Here is a 17,893-nt window from a genome sequence, read left to right as displayed (position 1 = left end):
AACTTTCACTTCCTGATGGTAAAAAGAAATCTTTAAATACACCCTTCTGAGTCCAATACTGAATTAGAACTCAGTCTTCAACAAAGGGAAGAACAGGTAATGAATCTAAATATAAAATATCTTAGAAATTTGTGCCTTCCTTATAAGGAGGATACTTTTTTGAATACAAATATGACTAATAGTATTAAGACCTACAGAAAATTGTTAGGCTGTCTATTATCTAAAATGTCCTTTCCTAAAATGCATATAATATTTCTAAGAAAATGCACAGTTTTCATAACCTAAATTTTTTTTATACTTTTAACAGAATTTTCTACTATCAAGCCATCACCAGGAGCTTGAGCAACTTTATCAAAGCTATTGCACACTGAAACTACACTTAAAGTCAGTTAACTATGGCCAAAAACAAAACTCATTTCTACATTTCATTCTTCTATAATTCCAATAACCTGCAACAACTGTAGATTTATACAATTTTAAATCATTTAATATAAAATGTTAAAGCTGTATTAAGTCATCAATTGCATTAAAGAGGGGTTGTGGTCAATTGACATACCATGAGCTGCTCTTCTTTGATCAGCCAGAGTTGCTATATCCTGTAACTGTTTTCTTTGTTCTTCATTAAGACCGTGAGTCAAAGCCTGATACCACACAGGATTACGATTTTGTATAGCTATCAAAAAAAAAAAACACAAACAAACATGGGGGAAAAGGGCAATAATATGAAAGGCCTGACAGTTCCTTATAATATGTTCCTTCTACTTCACCTCCAGTTCTGAAATTCTGATCTACTTTATATCTTCCCAGAAGTAATTTAAGTTACTTTAAGTTATTTGTGAAACAAAAGATAAAGGGAAAAAAAAATTCTGGTCTGGCTTTATGCTACAAAAAAATCTAATTATTATCATACTTCATATTTCCAGCAAATAAGAAATCAGCTTGGGGCACCTGGGTGGCTCAATTGTTGAGTGTCTGCCTTTGGATCGGGTCATGATCCCTGGAATAGAGTCCTGCAGAGCAGAGAGCCTGCTTCTCCCTTTCCCACTCGCCCTGCTTGTGTTCCTCTCTCATTGTGTCTCTCTATCAAATAAATAAAAAAATAAAAAATAAAATCTTAAAAAAAAAAAGGAAAGAAATCAGAGCTGAACCCAGCTCTTTTCTTTTTCTTTCTTTCTTTTTCTTTTTTTTTTTTTAAAGATTTTATTTATTTGACAGATAGAGATCACAAGTAGGCAGAAAGGCAGGGAGAGAGAGAGGAGGAAGCAGGTCCCTGCTGAGCAGAGAGCCCAATGCAGGGCTCGATCCCAGGACCCCGGGATCATAACCTGAGCTGAAGGCAGAGGCTTTAACCCACTGAGCTACCCAGGCACCCCTGAACCAGTTCTTATATTATTAAGTAACAAAGTAGGGAAACTTTAAAAGTAAACCAACCTGTATAAAAGATTCAGAGTTAAAAGCAACTGATCAAGGCTACCTTGGTTAGAATTCTCAAATTCCAAAATTAAAAAACAAAAATCAGAAGCATTAAGTAGATCAAGAAAGGAGTGAATGGTTACAAAATAAATGCCTTATTTTGTTCTGTGCTGCCTTGTCAAAAACTTTCCTTAAATACATCTACTGTCTTTTTCCAATGGTAGTTCTGCAGTATTGAAATGCTCACATTTTATATTATAGCCCAAATGGTTAACAAATTTTGCCAGCATGTGACATGACCAGGTATTAAAATCTCAGTGTTTCATAAAAATTATGCACTAATAAATTGACATATAAGTGTATCAAGTCTGACCATGTATTTCTCTATTTCAATTAAGCAGCTATATAAAGGGGTAGGTGTCTGCGGAGTCAGAGAAAAAAGTTCTCTAGAAAGACTTTCCACAAAAGAAGTTTTTAACACAGTAATTCCACGACTGAAAACTGATTTCCCCATGTACCAGATGGCAGGGTTTTTTGGGGGGTGGGTGGGAAATTAAGGGGATTAAAGGACATCTAATCACATGCTTTTCTATTTCTACTTCACTGCACTTACTATTCGCAGGCCCTCTACTATAAGCCATCCTTTGGGATTAACTTTGTATTTTATAGACTTATATACAGTCACAGACAAAAACAAGTCAGTAATTCATGGCACCCAATCAATTCTTGATGCCTGCCATGTAGCTCAGAAACCATTCCTTTGTGTTTCTGTACCTTGCATCATAATTGGTTTGTCATGGGTTTGGAAGACTAATGCCTTGGTTATCAGAGAATTTATTCCACATCAAAGTTCTCATAATACATAGGAATGATAGAAGAGTTATAACTCTGTGGAGAAAGGGTGTTTCAAATATAATGCCAATTTTAATTTCTTAAGTTGGGCAGAACAGAGATGTTATATTTTGTTGAAGTCCAAGTAAAGGATGGCAAAGGCACATACAATGTATTACAGGAAAAAAAGGGATTCTAAGACCATTAATATTAAAAATGGTCAACTTCTCAGAAAGTTAACTATGGTTTTAGCTGGAGGGGAAAACAAAGATACACATACATAAACACACAACAAACAGATACAAGAGTGCATACTTCTGGAGAAAGCTGAAAGAGCAATCAGAAGTGGGAAAGAGGAATTGTCATTGTATAAATTTTGAAATATACTACTTTCCTATAATGTGCATGTTTCAATATGATAACTTAAATAGAAGTAAAGTAATAAAATGAGGAAATGCTCTACAACTCTATGGCAACAATAGTAACTTTGGATACTTCAGCTACCAATCCCCTCAATCAATCAAGTCAAGTTTGGGTTTGATATACCTAAAATCCCTTCTTTAAGTGACAGACACAAATAAGAACAGACAAGTACAGAGAAATGGATCATACAGAGCTATCGGAATTACAAATCTTACATAAGTCGACTTACTTTGAAATATAGCTTTAAATATCTGATACTCATCAACAGGGTTATCTTCATCATCGATGATTGTGGAATAGCCCTCCAGAGCAGTCTCCTCAGCATCATCCTCTTCCCAATCTTCATCATCTCCATCCTCACCTGCTTGCTTGGCCAAAATCTCCAAATATTCTTGCCCATCTTCATCAATATCATCTTCGTCACTCCCCAGTTCCTCTGTAAGTCATAAATAGGTACATTTGTTAACAATGAAGTATTCTCTTACTCAACAAACTGACAGTGATCACATTTAGTAAATTACAAATCACAACTAAATAAATTCAAGTTCCAGAAACTGGTGTTTAAATACAATATTCTGCGGAGCACCTAGTTGGTGCAATTAGTTAACCATCTGACTCTTGGTTTCGGCTCAGGTCATGAGATCAAGATCCAAGCTGGGGTTCCCTGAGAGTAAAATCTGTTTGAGATTCTTTCTGCCCTACCTTTTACCCCTCCTACTCCTGCTCTTATGCTCTCTTTCAAATAAACAGTTAAGTAAATACAATATTTGGGAATAAGTAGAATAAAAAAATATCACAGAAATCCAAGAAACCCAACCACAATTCCTAATACCAGAGGTTTGAAAAAGGATTACATAATATGAGATTCAGCACTTGCGCTCTGGGCCTTATGGTATATACTGAACCAAACACCAAGAGTAAAATAATATAGTTTTTTTTTTTTTTAAAGATTTTATTTATTCATTTGACACAGAGAGAGATCACAAGTAGGCAGACAGGCAGGCAGAGAGACAGGGGTAAGCAGGCTCCCTGCTGAGCAGAGAGCCTGACGCCAGGCTCAATCCCAGGACCCTGAGATCATGACCTGAGCTGAAGGCAGTGGCTTAAACCACTAAGCCACCCAGGCGCCCCTAAAATAATACAGTTTATCTTGTATCCACAGAACATTTTTTATGAGTTTTTATTTAAAAGGCCAAGTTGGTGAATGATAAAAGACAAAAATGGCAATACCTATCTTATTCTGAAACCATTATAATAATTTCTCTTAACCAACATTCTATCAATTTATACTCTTGGTAGACTGGTGTCTAGAAGAAGGAATGTATTAGCTAACGTCTAATCAAATTAATTTTATGATACAGGTATACTCAGGTTTTAGCACTAATAAATGATAGATGTTTGTCAACAGCAAAAACCATAAATGGCTAGAAATGCTTTACATGTCATGAGACCTAGCCCAAGTTCTGCCTTCACAGACCTTATCCTCTAGCAGGAAGATAAGGTAGTCTCTCTATGAATGAACAAACATGAAAGCATTTGCATATGATTCTACATTTCTTTAGAAGGTTAAAAAAAAAAAAAAAAAAAGGCCACTGATTTCTAACTAGGTAAGTTTGGCTTCTTCCACCACAAATCCCTTACCAGTTTCATCATCATCTTCAGCTTCATCATCATCATCACTGTCATTCTCATGTTCTGCATGGCAGGCATATGCTCTTTTTAATCCATTAAATAAAAGGATAAAAGCTGGCAAAATCTGTCCAGAAACCTGATTTAAAACTTGTGGTATTTGTTCCATATCAATAAGAGCACAGAGACCCAGAACACACATCTTTCTGTCATGAAGCCTAAAAAATAAAATAAAATAAAGATTTTCTTCTTCTTTTTTTTTAATAAGCAGAGTTTCTCACAAAGTTAAATAAACAAAGATCCAACATATGTCACTTACCCTAAGAAACAATCTACATCATTAAGCCACTGCGTAATAAAATGATTTGTAACTGGTTCAACATTATTAGGGAAGCGAAGATTTTCTAAGGTATTGAGAAGCAGGTGTGGATTATAATACAAAGCTGCAATGGCAACTTGCAGGCACATTGTCCGAAGTTCACTTGTCTTCACCTCTCTTGTCAGTCTCTCTAAAGCTGCTTCCACAAATAAGGGAATGCACTATAAAGAAAGACAGGAAAATATTCCAAAACCTTAAGTGACAGCAGTCTAACCATCCTACCATATTAACTGTTGCCTCAACTAACCTCTTTTTGTCTTCATTAGATAACCTAATAGTTTTTACTATTGAGGCATTTACTGAGAAATCTAACTTTAGAGAAAACAAGTCTTCACCAGGCTATCAGAGCCTCATCACGATAGCCAGCTGGATCCACAGTATTCTTACTGACTAATCTTACTGTAATAATCACTTCACACTATATATACCTGTATCAATTCATATCATACACCTTCAGCTTATATGATGTTGTATTTCAAATATATCAGTAAAGCTGGAAACTGACCATGGAAATTTAACAACTAAATCTATCTTACTGTAAAGTGATAATGTGGCAAACAATAAGCTCACAGCCAACTATAAATCTTACCATGCATGATAACAAACAGCCATAAAACTTGTCAGTCATATTTCCATACATATTTAAACACATGATCATTATATATTGGTTAAATTGTAGACCAATGATTAAAAAGTGTTATCTAGTGTCATAATAAACAATAATAAAGAAAATACACAACTGTCCCAAAAGAAAGAAAAGTGGAGACAAAGATTCTATGAAGCCTCAAATGGGAATCATAAATACTTAGCCTCACTGACCTGGTCAATGCCACGCCCTTTGCATTGTAGAATAATGACCTCTAACAATTTTGCTGCATGACACTCTGCATCTTCTCCTGCAACTCCTGTAAGAACCTGATCAACACAAAAACAAAAAACTGCAATAAGGCATCATGAAACCTTTAAATCAGAGAATACCTGTCCTCTGTCTATAGTCCCTGGAGTTTTTAAGATACTCTAATTAATATAAATCATTACATATTCATTGTACAGACACGAATCTAAAGCAACTGTGAGGATTTGGAGTTACTGGTTGGCTGTATCTCAGCAATCCCACACCTTAGTCTACATAATCAAATCACCTCCCTTGTAGTGCCATTCTGAACTACAGCATGTTGAAAAACACTATCTTCTCATACAACCATCATAGCTAAAGCACCCTACCTTTCTCAGGGATATTAGGCTCCTATGTAAAGAAGTACAAAAAAATAAGTAATAATAATAAGCTGACATTGCTAGGAAAGACATTTTTTTTTTTAAAGATTTTATTTATTTGACAGACAGAGATCACAAGTAGGCAGAGAGGCAGGCAAAGAGAGAGGAGGAAGCAGGCTCCCTGCTGAGCAGAGAGCCCGACGTGGGGCTTGATCCCAAGATCCTGGCTTTAACCCACTGAGCCACCCAGGCGCCCCAGAAAGACATTTCCTTACACAAGTCTCATAAAATAAAAAACAGTGTCACTGGACTGGGAGAGGAGGAAGCAGCAGCAGCTTGTTGATGGCAAATGCTATCCCCAAGCAAGAAATAAAAAACATGGACTTGGCTTGCTACTTAGAGAACTCTCAAGTGTTATGAGTAACTTCTGGAAAAGAAAGGATTTGGTACAGACAGATATCACTATTACCAGAGTATTAACATTAACTGTATAATTGACAATAAATAATGAATAGTACACCAGATGATTATTTTGTGACTAGGTGTTCAGAAAGAAAGATATCAATGAAGACAAACCCCTCTAAAAATTCCATGGAGCAAATAATTTCTTTTCTTTTTTTTTTTTTTTTAAAGATTTTATTTATTTATTTGACAGAGACAGTGAGAGAGGGACCACAAACAGGGGGAGTGGGAGAGGGAGAAGCAGGCCTCCTGCTGAGCAGGGAGCCTGATGCGGGGCTTAATCCCATGATCCGAGCCTAAAGCAGACACTTAATGACTGAGCCACCCAGGCACCCCCAAAATCATTTTTAAAATGCCTGGTGTTTTTGCTTTGTTTTTACGATTTTATTTATTTATTTGAGATAGAGAGCAAGTGAGCGCACAAGAGAGAGAGCACAAGTGGGGAGCAGAGGGAAAAGCAGGCTCCTTACTGAGCAGGGAGCCTGACGACTTGGGCCTCAATCCCAGGACCCCAGGATCATGACCTGAACTGAAGGCAGACACTTAACTGACTGAGCCACCCAAGCACCCCTAAAATGCCTGTTGTTAAACAGCTAGCTGTCTCTTAGCACTGTTAGAAATGCAAACCCAATTATACTGACTTTGATACTGAAGGATCCCAATTCAAAAACTATATCCCCTATCTCTTGTGTAAGAAAATCATTAATAAACAAAATAAAACAAAACAACACACAAAACACTCGGCATACATTTACTTGTAGTTTTCCAAGAAACGGCACAGTATTTTTGACTTTTTTTTTTTAAGATTTTTATTTATTTGACACAGAGATCACAAGCAGGCAGAGAGGCAAGCAGAGAGAGAGGGAAGGAAGCAGGCTCCCCACTGAGCAGAGAGGCCAATGTGGGGGCTCCATCCCAGGACCCTGGGATCATGACCTGAGCCGAAGACAGAGGCTTTAACCCACTGAGCCACCCAGGTGCCCCATTACTTCTGACTTGAAGTAAACCCTTGGTTTTTACAATTTTGCTATTTACTAAATAATCACTGTAAAGCCTTCATAAACCTGTATCTTCCAAGAATTTTCTTTATAAAACATCTTTGGGGGGGGCCTGGATGACTCAGTCTTCAAGTGTCTGTCTTTGGTTCAGGTCATGATCCCAGGGTCCTGGGATGAAGCCCCATATTGGGCTCCCTGCTTGGCAGGAAGCCTGCTTCTCCCTATCCTGCTTCTCCTGCTTGTATTCCCTCTCTCACTGTTTCTCTCTGTCATATAAATAAATAAAATCTTAAAACGAAACCTCTTTATTTCTGATCCTTTCAAATATCTCTCAAATAAATTCTTGTTCTTTCCTTCTTCTGATTCAAAGGCTAGCAAAGAACTAGGCCAAGGTAAGCTCCAGGCACTCTAAACATAAAAACATTTATAACTCCAATAAAATGTCAGGCCAGACAGGGGAACCTGGGTGGTTCAGTGGGTTAAGTGTCTGCCTGCAGGTCAGGCCACAATCCCAGGGTCCTGAGACTGAGTCCTATGTCAGGCTCCCTGCTCTGCGGGGAGTATGCTGCTCCCTCTGCCCCTCTCGTGCCCGCCCTCTCTGAAGTAAATAAAGTCTTAAAAAAAAAAAAAAAAAATCAGGGCAGACAAAAGACAAATACTCCTCAAAGCCATTATTGTGGCATGTAGGAATCAGTCTTCTAGTTTATAACTTTTAAAGCCCTTATTCTGTCAGACCCATATAGTGTTCACTATAATGTGTCATGTGACTTCACAATTTCATACTTATCACAGCACCAGCCTCATGACATATCTCCTTATATTAACTAAAAAATGACCTACCTTCTTACACATACTATATATCATTTCAAGATACTTGGTATCAGAGAGAAGTGTGTCTGTATCAACTGTTACGTAATTATGGAGCAGAGGCATCATATCTGTATTAACAAAAAGCATAAAAATATTAAAAATGAGTTAAAAACATAAAAAGTAATTTAAGTCAAATATCTTTACTAATACAAATGCTGTTTCTGAAAAATAGCCATAGAAAAAGAAAGCAAATATGCGACTGGTCTGTAACAGAGAGAGAGAGAGAGAGAGTGAGTGTGTGTGTGTGTGTAATGCAAGGAGTATTATTATATATTGTACAAAAGACTGACAGGAGCAGGATGCTGAGAAAATGTGTTAAAGGAAACAAAGGATAACTAAATCAAAATATATAATGGAAATCAATGTTATCATCTTTGAGCATTAACTACAAATGAAGACTTGGAAATAAAGAAGCCTTAGAATATTCAAAAGCATATGTTCAAGTGATATACTAAAAATAAATCAAAATGGGGAAATCATCAGTATTTCTATGTTTACTTGTCTTACCTGTAAAGTAATCAAAGCCATCTTGCTGAAAAACCTCAAATACTAGAGGTAGCAACTGCCACATTTGTGGAGACACTTGTTGACACGTCAAACTATGTGCTAAAGAGAAGATCTCTTCATAGAATTCTGAAAGAGAATATGGAGTCATTCGGACAGTGCTTGCTGATATGAAAAAGCAGGAAATTCTAAGCATAAGTAAAGGTATATACCTAAGACATGCTGCTGTAAAACAGTTCCAATGACCTGTAAGCAGATTCCCTCAAGCTGCTGGGTTATCTAAAAGAGAAGAAAAAAGTATATGTAACTGTAGCACAGCAGTTTATTAATTAATAAGTAATGTATAATGCAATTCACTGCTTATTAAAATACATTTTAAATCTTTGTTTGAAGTGACTCATTATAAAATTGTGGGTCAATGTGGAATTGAAATTTAGTAAAATACCATTATAATGAAACACACACAAAAAAAATCACTTGCACAGTTTACCTAAGAAGTAAAGGAAAAAACAGTACCTTGGGAAAATGTAAGTAATTATGAAAATACAGGAGCCAAATCATTTTGCAGATAGATTACAGACCTTTTTGTGTTTAAATATAGATCAACTCAGCCCTGATGTAACTGAAGAGTCACTCTCAATAGCTTACAGAAAAATTATTTGAAAAAAGGCATTATTTTTACCACTTTCACTAATTCTTAAGTCACCTCTATTCACACAATTGTTAGCTACAGTGAACCACACCCCAAGACCAAAAACACAAATTCCTCGTTAACTGTCAGTATAATCCTCAATCAGATCCCAAATCTCTGGAAGCCATGAGAATGTTTAAAAAGTGAAGAGGGGAGACAAAATAAAATTTACTAACTGGATACAGAACCAGGACATTCATTTCAATTACATATACTTAAAACATTTTCAACTCTTCAAATATAGTAACATTTGTTTTGTTAACCAGACACAGCTACAGAATTCCTCATGGCTTCTTCCTATCTCCAATTATAATGCAGAATATAAATAGTTTACCAAAAATCTCTGGTTGCAAAAGGCAATTTGAAGATAACATGGAATTATGATATATGGATATAAATATCTGCACTGGAATTATAAACACCAAATTCAGGACACTGGTTACTTCTAAGGGAAAGAAGCAGGGAAATGAGATTAGAAAGAGGTCCTCCAAAGGCTTCAATTACATCTATCTGAAATTGTTGTTCTTAATGGAAATGAAGTCTAAAGGATATACTATAAAATGTTAAAATCTAATAAATTTAGGTGGTAGCTAAAGGGTACTGGTTATAGTTTTCTGTTCTTTATCCTTTTTGAACGTCTTAAATTACTCCATTTTTAAAAATTCATGATTACAATTCTCTTTAAAGACAACTGTAAGATGGGGCACCTGGGTGGCTTAGTGGGTTAAGGCCTCTGCCTTCAGCTCAGGTCATGATCTTAGGGTCTTGGGATCGAGCCCCACACCCGGCTGTCTGCATCAAGGGGAGCCTCCTTCCTCCTCTCTCTCTGCCTGCCTCTCTGCCTACTTATGATCTCTGTCTGTCAAATAAATAAAATATTAAAAAAAAATAGACAGCTATAAGAGAAAACTATAAAGATGATAGTAATGGTAGCACAACAATGTATACTTAATGCCACTCAACTGTACTTTGAAAATGGTTAAGATGGTAAATTTTATGTTATGTGTAGTTTACCATCATTAAGAAAATTTTATTTTAATTAAAAAATAAAAACTAGGAGCGCCTGGATGGCTTGGTGGGTTAATCCTCTGCCTTTGACTCAGGTCATGTCGAACCCCGCATCGGGCTCTCTGCTCGGCAGCGAGCCTGTTTCCTCCTCTTTCTGCCTGTCTCTCTGCCTATTTATGATCTCTGTCTGTCAAATAAATAAATAAAACCTTTTTAAAAAATTAAAAAAATAAATAAATAAAATAAAAATAAAAACTAAAAAGACGCCTGGGTGGCTCAATCAGTTAAATATTTGCCTTAGTGGGGCACCTGGGTGGCTCAGTGGGTTAAGCCGCTGCCTTCGGCTCGGGTCATGATCTCGGGGTCCTGGGATCGAGTCCCGCATCGGGCTCTCTGCTCAGCAGGGAGCCTGCTTCCTTCTCTCTCTCTCTGCCTGCCTCTCAGTGTACTTGTAATTTCTCTCTGTCAAATAAATAAATAAAATTTAAAAAAAAAAATTTGCCTTAGGCTCAGGTCATAATTCTGGACTCCTGAGACCAAGGCCCGTATGCTTCTCCCTCTATCTCTTCCGTCCACTTGTAATTTCTCTCAAATAAATAAATAGAATCTTAAAAAAAAATAAAATAAAATAAAATAAAATAAAATCTCAGGGTTTTGAGATTGAGCCCTGCAATGGGCTCTGTGCTGGACATGGAGTCTGCATAAGATTCTCTTCCTTTGACCATCCCTTTCTAAAGAAAAAAACAGGGTGCCTGGGTGGCTCAGTGGGTTAGGCCTCTGCCTACCTCTACTCAGGTCATGATCCCAGGGCTCTGGGATGGGGCCCTGTGCTCAGCAGGGAGCCTGCTTCCCAATCCCCTGCCCTGCCTTCCTCTCTGCCTACTTGTGATCTCTCTCTGTCAAACAAATAAGTAAAAATCCTAAAAAAATAAAATAAAATGGGAAAACTAGGAACTAGGAAGGTTTTCCTAGGAATTACCACACTACTGGATCTGGATCTGAGAGTTAACCTAAGAGGCTGCCAAAATCCAAAGCCTTGAAGTAAAGATACGGTAATACAAATACCTCCTTCCTATTCCTTCTAATACTAAAGAACCTAAAATATTTGTAAAATACCAATCTTTTCCTTAAAAAAGGGAACTAGTTAAAAGATGGAACAGTCAGAGAATTTACATAAGCCAGAGTCTTCCAAAAATGCATTAGAACTATTGCTGAAAAACGGCTTTAAATTCCCTAAAACTTGGATCATTACCTGGATCAAAAACCTTATAACACTGAATCATTTTACCTCTTTATGATCTTCAACTACACTAAGAAGTGTGTCGATGGTATTCAGAATTCCCATAGCAGTAACTGCTTTGTCATCACTTCCTTCTTCATCTGGCCCAGTCTGGATTACCTGATTAAATGTCATTGCCTAGAATTAAGAGAATATAAATTTAGACTTGCCATTATAGCAGTATAAACACATTTTGGTCTAAAACTTAATTTTTAAAATGTTCTCACAGAGACAGCAAAACCAATCAATGTTACCACTGATTAATATTAAGAGTCTGGGCTCTACAATCAGAAGGTACTACCACTTACTAGCTGACCTTAAGTTACTTGACCTGTCTCCTGACATTTCATTTGAGAACTTTATCATAGAGATACTTTGAGGCTTAAATGAGGTAAGGCATAGAAACTGCCTAATATTATCAATATTCTTATTAATATTATTGGCTAACATTTGACAATGCCCAAATATAGGTACATTAATCAAGGCTTTTTGTCAAAATTCTGAGGAGTAAAGGATGGAGTCCTAATTAATAACCAGCTTATTATAAATGCAATATACATATTTAATGAATGTTGCTACAGTTATTCAAATATCCTTCCCCATTTCAAAATCAGGTTTTCACAAAACTCTGCTTTTGCTTAAATCCACAGCAGATACCAAGACCTAGATTCCTGAAACCTCAATACTCAGCAAAAATATAAACTGCATCAAATAAATCACTGTACTGGGATTATGAATGGTAGTTGTTAGGGCATGTTCATGCTTTCTATTACCCTTAAACAATTTACATTGTTAATTCTCAAAAGTTTGGGGCTATGTACAGTAAACAAAGGCCAACTATTGAGTAGCTATTGTTTATAAATTTCATTAAACAACAACAACAACAACAACAACAGGGGCGCCTGGGTGGCTCAGTTGTTAAGCATCTGTCTTCGGGTGGGGTCATGATCCCAGGGTCCTTGGACTGAGGCCCAGATTGGGCTCCCTGCTCGGCAGGAGGACTGCTTCTCCCTCTCCTACTCCCCCTACTTATGCTCTCTCTCTGTCAAATAAATAAAATCTTAAAAAACAAAGAAAAGAAAACTACCTGGGGTACCTGAATGGCTCTTTTTAGAGCTCACATTTTCTCTCAGTATATGAATATATTAAAAACATACAAATATATTTTATATATAAATATATAAAAATATATTCTTTATATAGAATTAAATGAGCTAAATGTATGAATTAAATACAGATGTGAGGCTTAAAACTACCTGATATACAGTAAGCTCTATGAACATACTTAATAAAAGATTAAGTACTGAATAAATGATTGGTTCAAATAACATACCAAATGCTGTGTCATTTCTACTGCAATAGGAGTAACTTCTTCACTATACTCGCAGATCATTTTCTGAATTACATTGGTAAGATCATCATTTTCTGTTTCTCTTATTATATGAAGAAGAGCTTGCATTACAGGTCTGATGAATGGTGTAATATACTCTTTAGCTGTAAGAGAAAAAAAATTTGGCCCAAACCTCCTAAAACCTGATATAACATATATCAAATAACAGATACTTTCCCATACAGGGGAAGAAAATGTGTCAAGTTTCTAGGATTATGCCTTTTAAAATTATTTGTAAAAACACTGCACTATTTTTGAGATATAAATCCTTTACCTTTTTCTTGATTGCTGATCAACACCTGAAGTGCAATGGCAGCTTCCACTTTCACGGGCATTTCCCTATCATCAATCAGACATCTTCTTGTCAGCTCTAAGGCCGTTTGCAGGTTCTGGTCACTTTTGAACTTTACTTCACAAAAATAGTGAAGGACCCAGCAAGCCTTTTATTAAAAAATGCAGTGAGTTACTATAGATATCCTATCCTTAAACTGCCCCAAGCTACAGTATGTCTATTCCAAAAGTTCTGTGTGGGAATCTGGAGGCTGGCCAGTGGTAGATATGCCCAGAGACACAACACTAGACCAGTACTATGATCCCAAATTATTCTTTGGCTGCATGACATTTGTGTGGATAGCAAGGTCTGAACGCAAAACACAGACAGACACTGCTATCAGACACAGATGAAAACTATGCACACATTACAGCAGCCATTTAATATTTACATGAAACAGAGGTCTAAAAGGAAATAAGGCTTTTATTAAGGTGAGCATTAAAGAGGCTCCACATAAAAGTCCACATAAGCAGTCATTCATTACAAAACATAAATATGTAAGTGAATAAGGATGAAAACATACCCTTGCTCTCATATAGCCTAGTTCACTGCTGAAGAGAGGGAATACATGATTCTGCAACATGTATTCCATCTGATCTTTGTAGATCTTTTTCTGTAAATATAAACAACAATTATTTTTCAAAGAATTCCAAATATAATCAACTCAAATGCCAAATAAATACACAAATGTTAAAAATAACTATGTAAAAACACTTATTCTGATTCTTTGTACCTCAGGATCCATATCTAATTTTCTCATTCTCAAACTTCACCATCAAAAAACACTGAATACCTTTTCTTTAATCTTTTACCTCATTTGCTTAGGAAGTTTTTCTACTAAATCTTAACAGCAATCATGTTTGAGTAATGGGAGTGTGGTTAATTTTATTCCTTACCTTATAAAACTATTATAATGAAAAAAGCCTCACTGAAAAAGTTCTAAATGAATACAACACAGTCTGAGAAAAGACCCTGCTCACGAAGTAATTATCTGGTTACCTAAAAAGATATTCTCAGGGTACCTCAGTGGCTCACTTGGTTAAGCATCTGCCTTCAGCTCAGGTCATGATCTCAGGGTCTGGAGATCATGCCCCATGTTGGGTATCCGGCTGGGAGAGGGGGGAGTTTGCTTTTCCCTCTCTTATTCCCCCTTCCCACCTGTGCTTATGCACTCTCACTCTCTCTCAAATAAATAAATAAAATCTTTAAAAAATAAAAAAAATTTTCTGGGGCGCCTGGATGGCTCAGTGGGTTGAAGCCCCTGCCTTTGGCTCAGGTCATGATCCTAGGGTCCTGGGATTGAGCCCCGAATCAGGTTCTCTGCTCAGCAGGGAGCCTGCTTCCCTTCCTCTCTCTCTGCTTGCCTCTCTGCCTACTTTTGATCTCTGTCTGTCAAAGAAATAAATAAAATCTTAAAAAAAATTAAATAAACAAATAAATAAAATTTAAAGTTTTTAAAAATGCATGGTTAAGGAAAGAAAAACAATATTCTCATGAATCTTTAGAGTCTTTTCTAAGTGGTAACAAGCTTTTAAGAAGAAATCCTGGGGGCACCTGGGTGGCTCAGTGGGTGAAGCCTCTGCCTTCAGCTCAGGTCAGGATCTCAGGATCCTGGGATCGAACCCCCGCATCGGGTTCTCTGCTCAGCGGGGAGCCTGGTTCCCCTCCTCTCTCTCTGCCTGGCTCTCTGCCTACTTGTGATCTCTCTCTTTGTGTCAAATAAATAAATAAATAAAATCTTTAAAAAAAAAAAAAAAAAGAAGAAATCCTGGAATTGCATATTATATCAAATCTAAAAATATATGCTTGAAAAACTGAAGACTGAGACATAGGAACTAAATACAATGTGGGATCCTGGACTGAATCATGGCCCATAAAGAAGGACATAGTGGGAAATCTTGCACAATGTGAAAGGGGTCTGTAAGATTAGTGACTAGTAGGCTATCAACATTAATTTCTTGATTTTGAGAATTGCAACATGGCTATCTTAGATGCTAACATTAAGGGAAGGTGGATGAAGAGTAATGAGAAACTATTTTTGCCATTTTTCTGTAAGTCTAAAATTACTTAAAAATAGAAAGTTAAAACAGAAAAATCTGAACTTGCCAAGAGAACTCACTGAAGAGTCCCATCCTGCCATGTAACAAATAAACACTGTCTTTTAACTTATAAGCTAACAGAAGGATGGGTGGACAGGTATAAAAAAACTAAAATATAAACAAAATATACCTACAAACTCACGGTGATATGGAACAAGGTTCCTGGGAGTTAAATGATTCTGTGACTAAATATCCACTTACACTTTGGTTACCACTTATTAACTTTTAAGCAAAATAACTTTCAGATCGCATTTATGAAGTCAGACACAATGTGTACAATTAGGTTGAGATTCCTAAATATAAATCTAATCCAGGGTCAATCTTTATAGAAATTTATGTCACAAAAGCATGACGTTCCTAGACTATGAATGGATTCATTCATGTTTATAAATTTCTTTAGAGATAAATTTTTTGAAGGCAAAAACACTATTTCATAATTATCTTACAACATAAATATAAAACAACTCATCCAAAAGGAGTACCTTAAGCACAAGCAGCAAAAGAAAACATATACTGGACGTAATTTCAGAATCTTATCAAAACTTGTACTTCAAAAAACATCAAGAAAGTGAAATGATAACCCACAAATTACTTGCAATGATATATATGAAAAAGGTCTAATATTAAGAATAAACAAAGAACTCTTAACAATTAAACAATGAAAGGACAAATACCCAGTTAAAAAATAGACCAAGGATTTGAATATACATTTCTCCAAAGAAGATATACAATAGCCAATATGCACATAAAAAGATTCACCGTATTATTATTCATCGGCGAAATGTAAATCAAAACCACAATGAGGTATTGTTTGACACCAACTAGGACGGCTACAATAAAAAGGTATTAATTGTTGGTGAAGACAATTGGAACCCTCATACACTGCTGGTAAAAAATATAAAATGATACAGCCACTTTGGAAAACAGTCTGTCAGTTTCTCAAAATATGACAGCAATTTGACTCCTAGGTATGTGACCCAAGGGAAGTGAAAATATTATGTCCACACAAAGATGTGTGCATAAATGATCAGCTTTAGTATTCCAAACAGCCAAAAAATGGAAATAGTGCAAATGTACACCAACTGATGAATGCATAAATAAAATGTGGTATATGATACAATGGGCTATTACTTGGCAACAAAAAGGAATGAAGTATTGACATGTGCCTCAACACGGATGAACTTTGAAAATATTGTGCCAAGTGAAAAAAGCCATTTCTTACGGAGCACATGTTACATAGCATTCCCTTTACGTGAAATGTCCAAAATGGACAAATCCATAGAGATGAGAAGTAGATTGGGGGGTAGCCAGGGGTGAGAAGTTTGGAAGAAAATGGAAATTAACTGCTAATAGTTTCTTTCAGGGTTGATGGTTGTACAACTCTGTGACTATAATAAAAACCACTGAATTACTCACTTTAATGGGCAAAGAGTATGGTATGTGAACTGTATCTCAATAAAACTGTTATTAAACTACCTGCACACAAAAGAAGAAATACCTTCAGAAGTATTTCAGCTAAAGAGCCAATCATATGCAGGGCTCCATCTTTTTTTCGCGGATCAGCATTTGGTTCTGTAAGAATCTGGTAGCAAAATCCCATGGTCTTTTGCAGTACCTAGATTAAAAAAGAAAAGTTAATGCTTTATTCAATTTCCTAACAATCCTTAACAACGCTAAAAAAAAGACAAAATGACTTACATGGCTAACGTTAAAAGCTTAGTGTGTATCTGAACAGATTTTAAATATTAAAGCAAAACTTCTCTATATTAAACAACTCACCTCTTTCCTCTTGCTACAAGCTGTAAACAAGAGTGTCTGGGCAGCAGTGGTAGGAGAAATGAAATCTTCAAACACATCTGGAGAATAAATTTAAAATTAATACGAAAACCAGTAATTTCAATTTCTTCAACATTTTCAAGTAATTTATAAATGATGCTCTGTAAAAGTACGACCTTAAAATTATGCTGAATGTTCATGCTAGGTATTAAGAGGAAACCAGATTCCTATATAATTTTGCAATAGTCTAATTTCATGTCTCTTCAGCACAAATTAAATTTTAATCCATTAATTTCTCTTAAGGATCATTATCTTTCATAAAAAACACAACTACCATGAGAATTTTCACAATATGGTCACAATAGTACAATTTACTACAAATACAAAAGATTTTGGTACGAAGGACTAATATACAACATTAGTCAAATTATAATCCTTTAGTTCCATGCAGAGATTCTACGTGATTCCAGCTTCCAATATATGTCTTCTCGATTCCCATACATATGATGACTGACATGGGATCCAAAAGTATAGTTTTGACACTTGGTGTTAAGGTGTAATCTTGAATTTCTACGTTTTAGCATGTGCCAAAAGC

The 17,893-nt window shown here is 36.1% G+C and overlaps 1 protein-coding gene and 1 non-coding gene across 3 annotated transcripts in view; both read right to left on the bottom strand.

Annotated features, from left to right (window-relative positions):
• Positions 1-17,893, bottom strand: part of IPO7 (importin 7) — a 56,576-nt gene that overhangs the window by 2,373 nt on the left and 36,310 nt on the right. For both annotated transcript variants that reach the window (XM_059135680.1, XM_059135689.1), the window contains 14 exons: positions 17,302-17,378; positions 17,021-17,137; positions 13,947-14,036; positions 13,367-13,532; positions 13,036-13,196; positions 11,712-11,840; positions 8,937-9,003; positions 8,728-8,853; positions 8,191-8,288; positions 5,495-5,590; positions 4,616-4,836; positions 4,309-4,514; positions 2,897-3,103; positions 557-673 (listed from right to left, as the gene is read on the bottom strand). In XM_059135680.1, the coding sequence (XP_058991663.1) occupies positions 557-673; positions 2,897-3,103; positions 4,309-4,514; positions 4,616-4,836; positions 5,495-5,590; positions 8,191-8,288; positions 8,728-8,853; positions 8,937-9,003; positions 11,712-11,840; positions 13,036-13,196; positions 13,367-13,532; positions 13,947-14,036; positions 17,021-17,137; positions 17,302-17,378 (1,878 nt within the window). The remainder of the gene's footprint in view (positions 1-556; positions 674-2,896; positions 3,104-4,308; positions 4,515-4,615; positions 4,837-5,494; positions 5,591-8,190; positions 8,289-8,727; positions 8,854-8,936; positions 9,004-11,711; positions 11,841-13,035; positions 13,197-13,366; positions 13,533-13,946; positions 14,037-17,020; positions 17,138-17,301; positions 17,379-17,893) is intronic.
• Positions 13,614-13,797, bottom strand: LOC131823013 (small nucleolar RNA SNORA23). The gene has a single exon (XR_009350462.1). It is a non-coding gene; the product is annotated as a small nucleolar RNA SNORA23 (small nucleolar RNA).

The sequence above is a fragment of the Mustela lutreola genome, chromosome 1 (assembly GCF_030435805.1).
Source record: "Mustela lutreola isolate mMusLut2 chromosome 1, mMusLut2.pri, whole genome shotgun sequence".
Classification (NCBI taxonomy): domain Eukaryota; kingdom Metazoa; phylum Chordata; class Mammalia; order Carnivora; family Mustelidae; genus Mustela; species Mustela lutreola.
The sequence above is the reverse complement of the archived record's forward strand: the minus strand, read 5'-3'. Positions and strand labels throughout refer to the sequence as shown.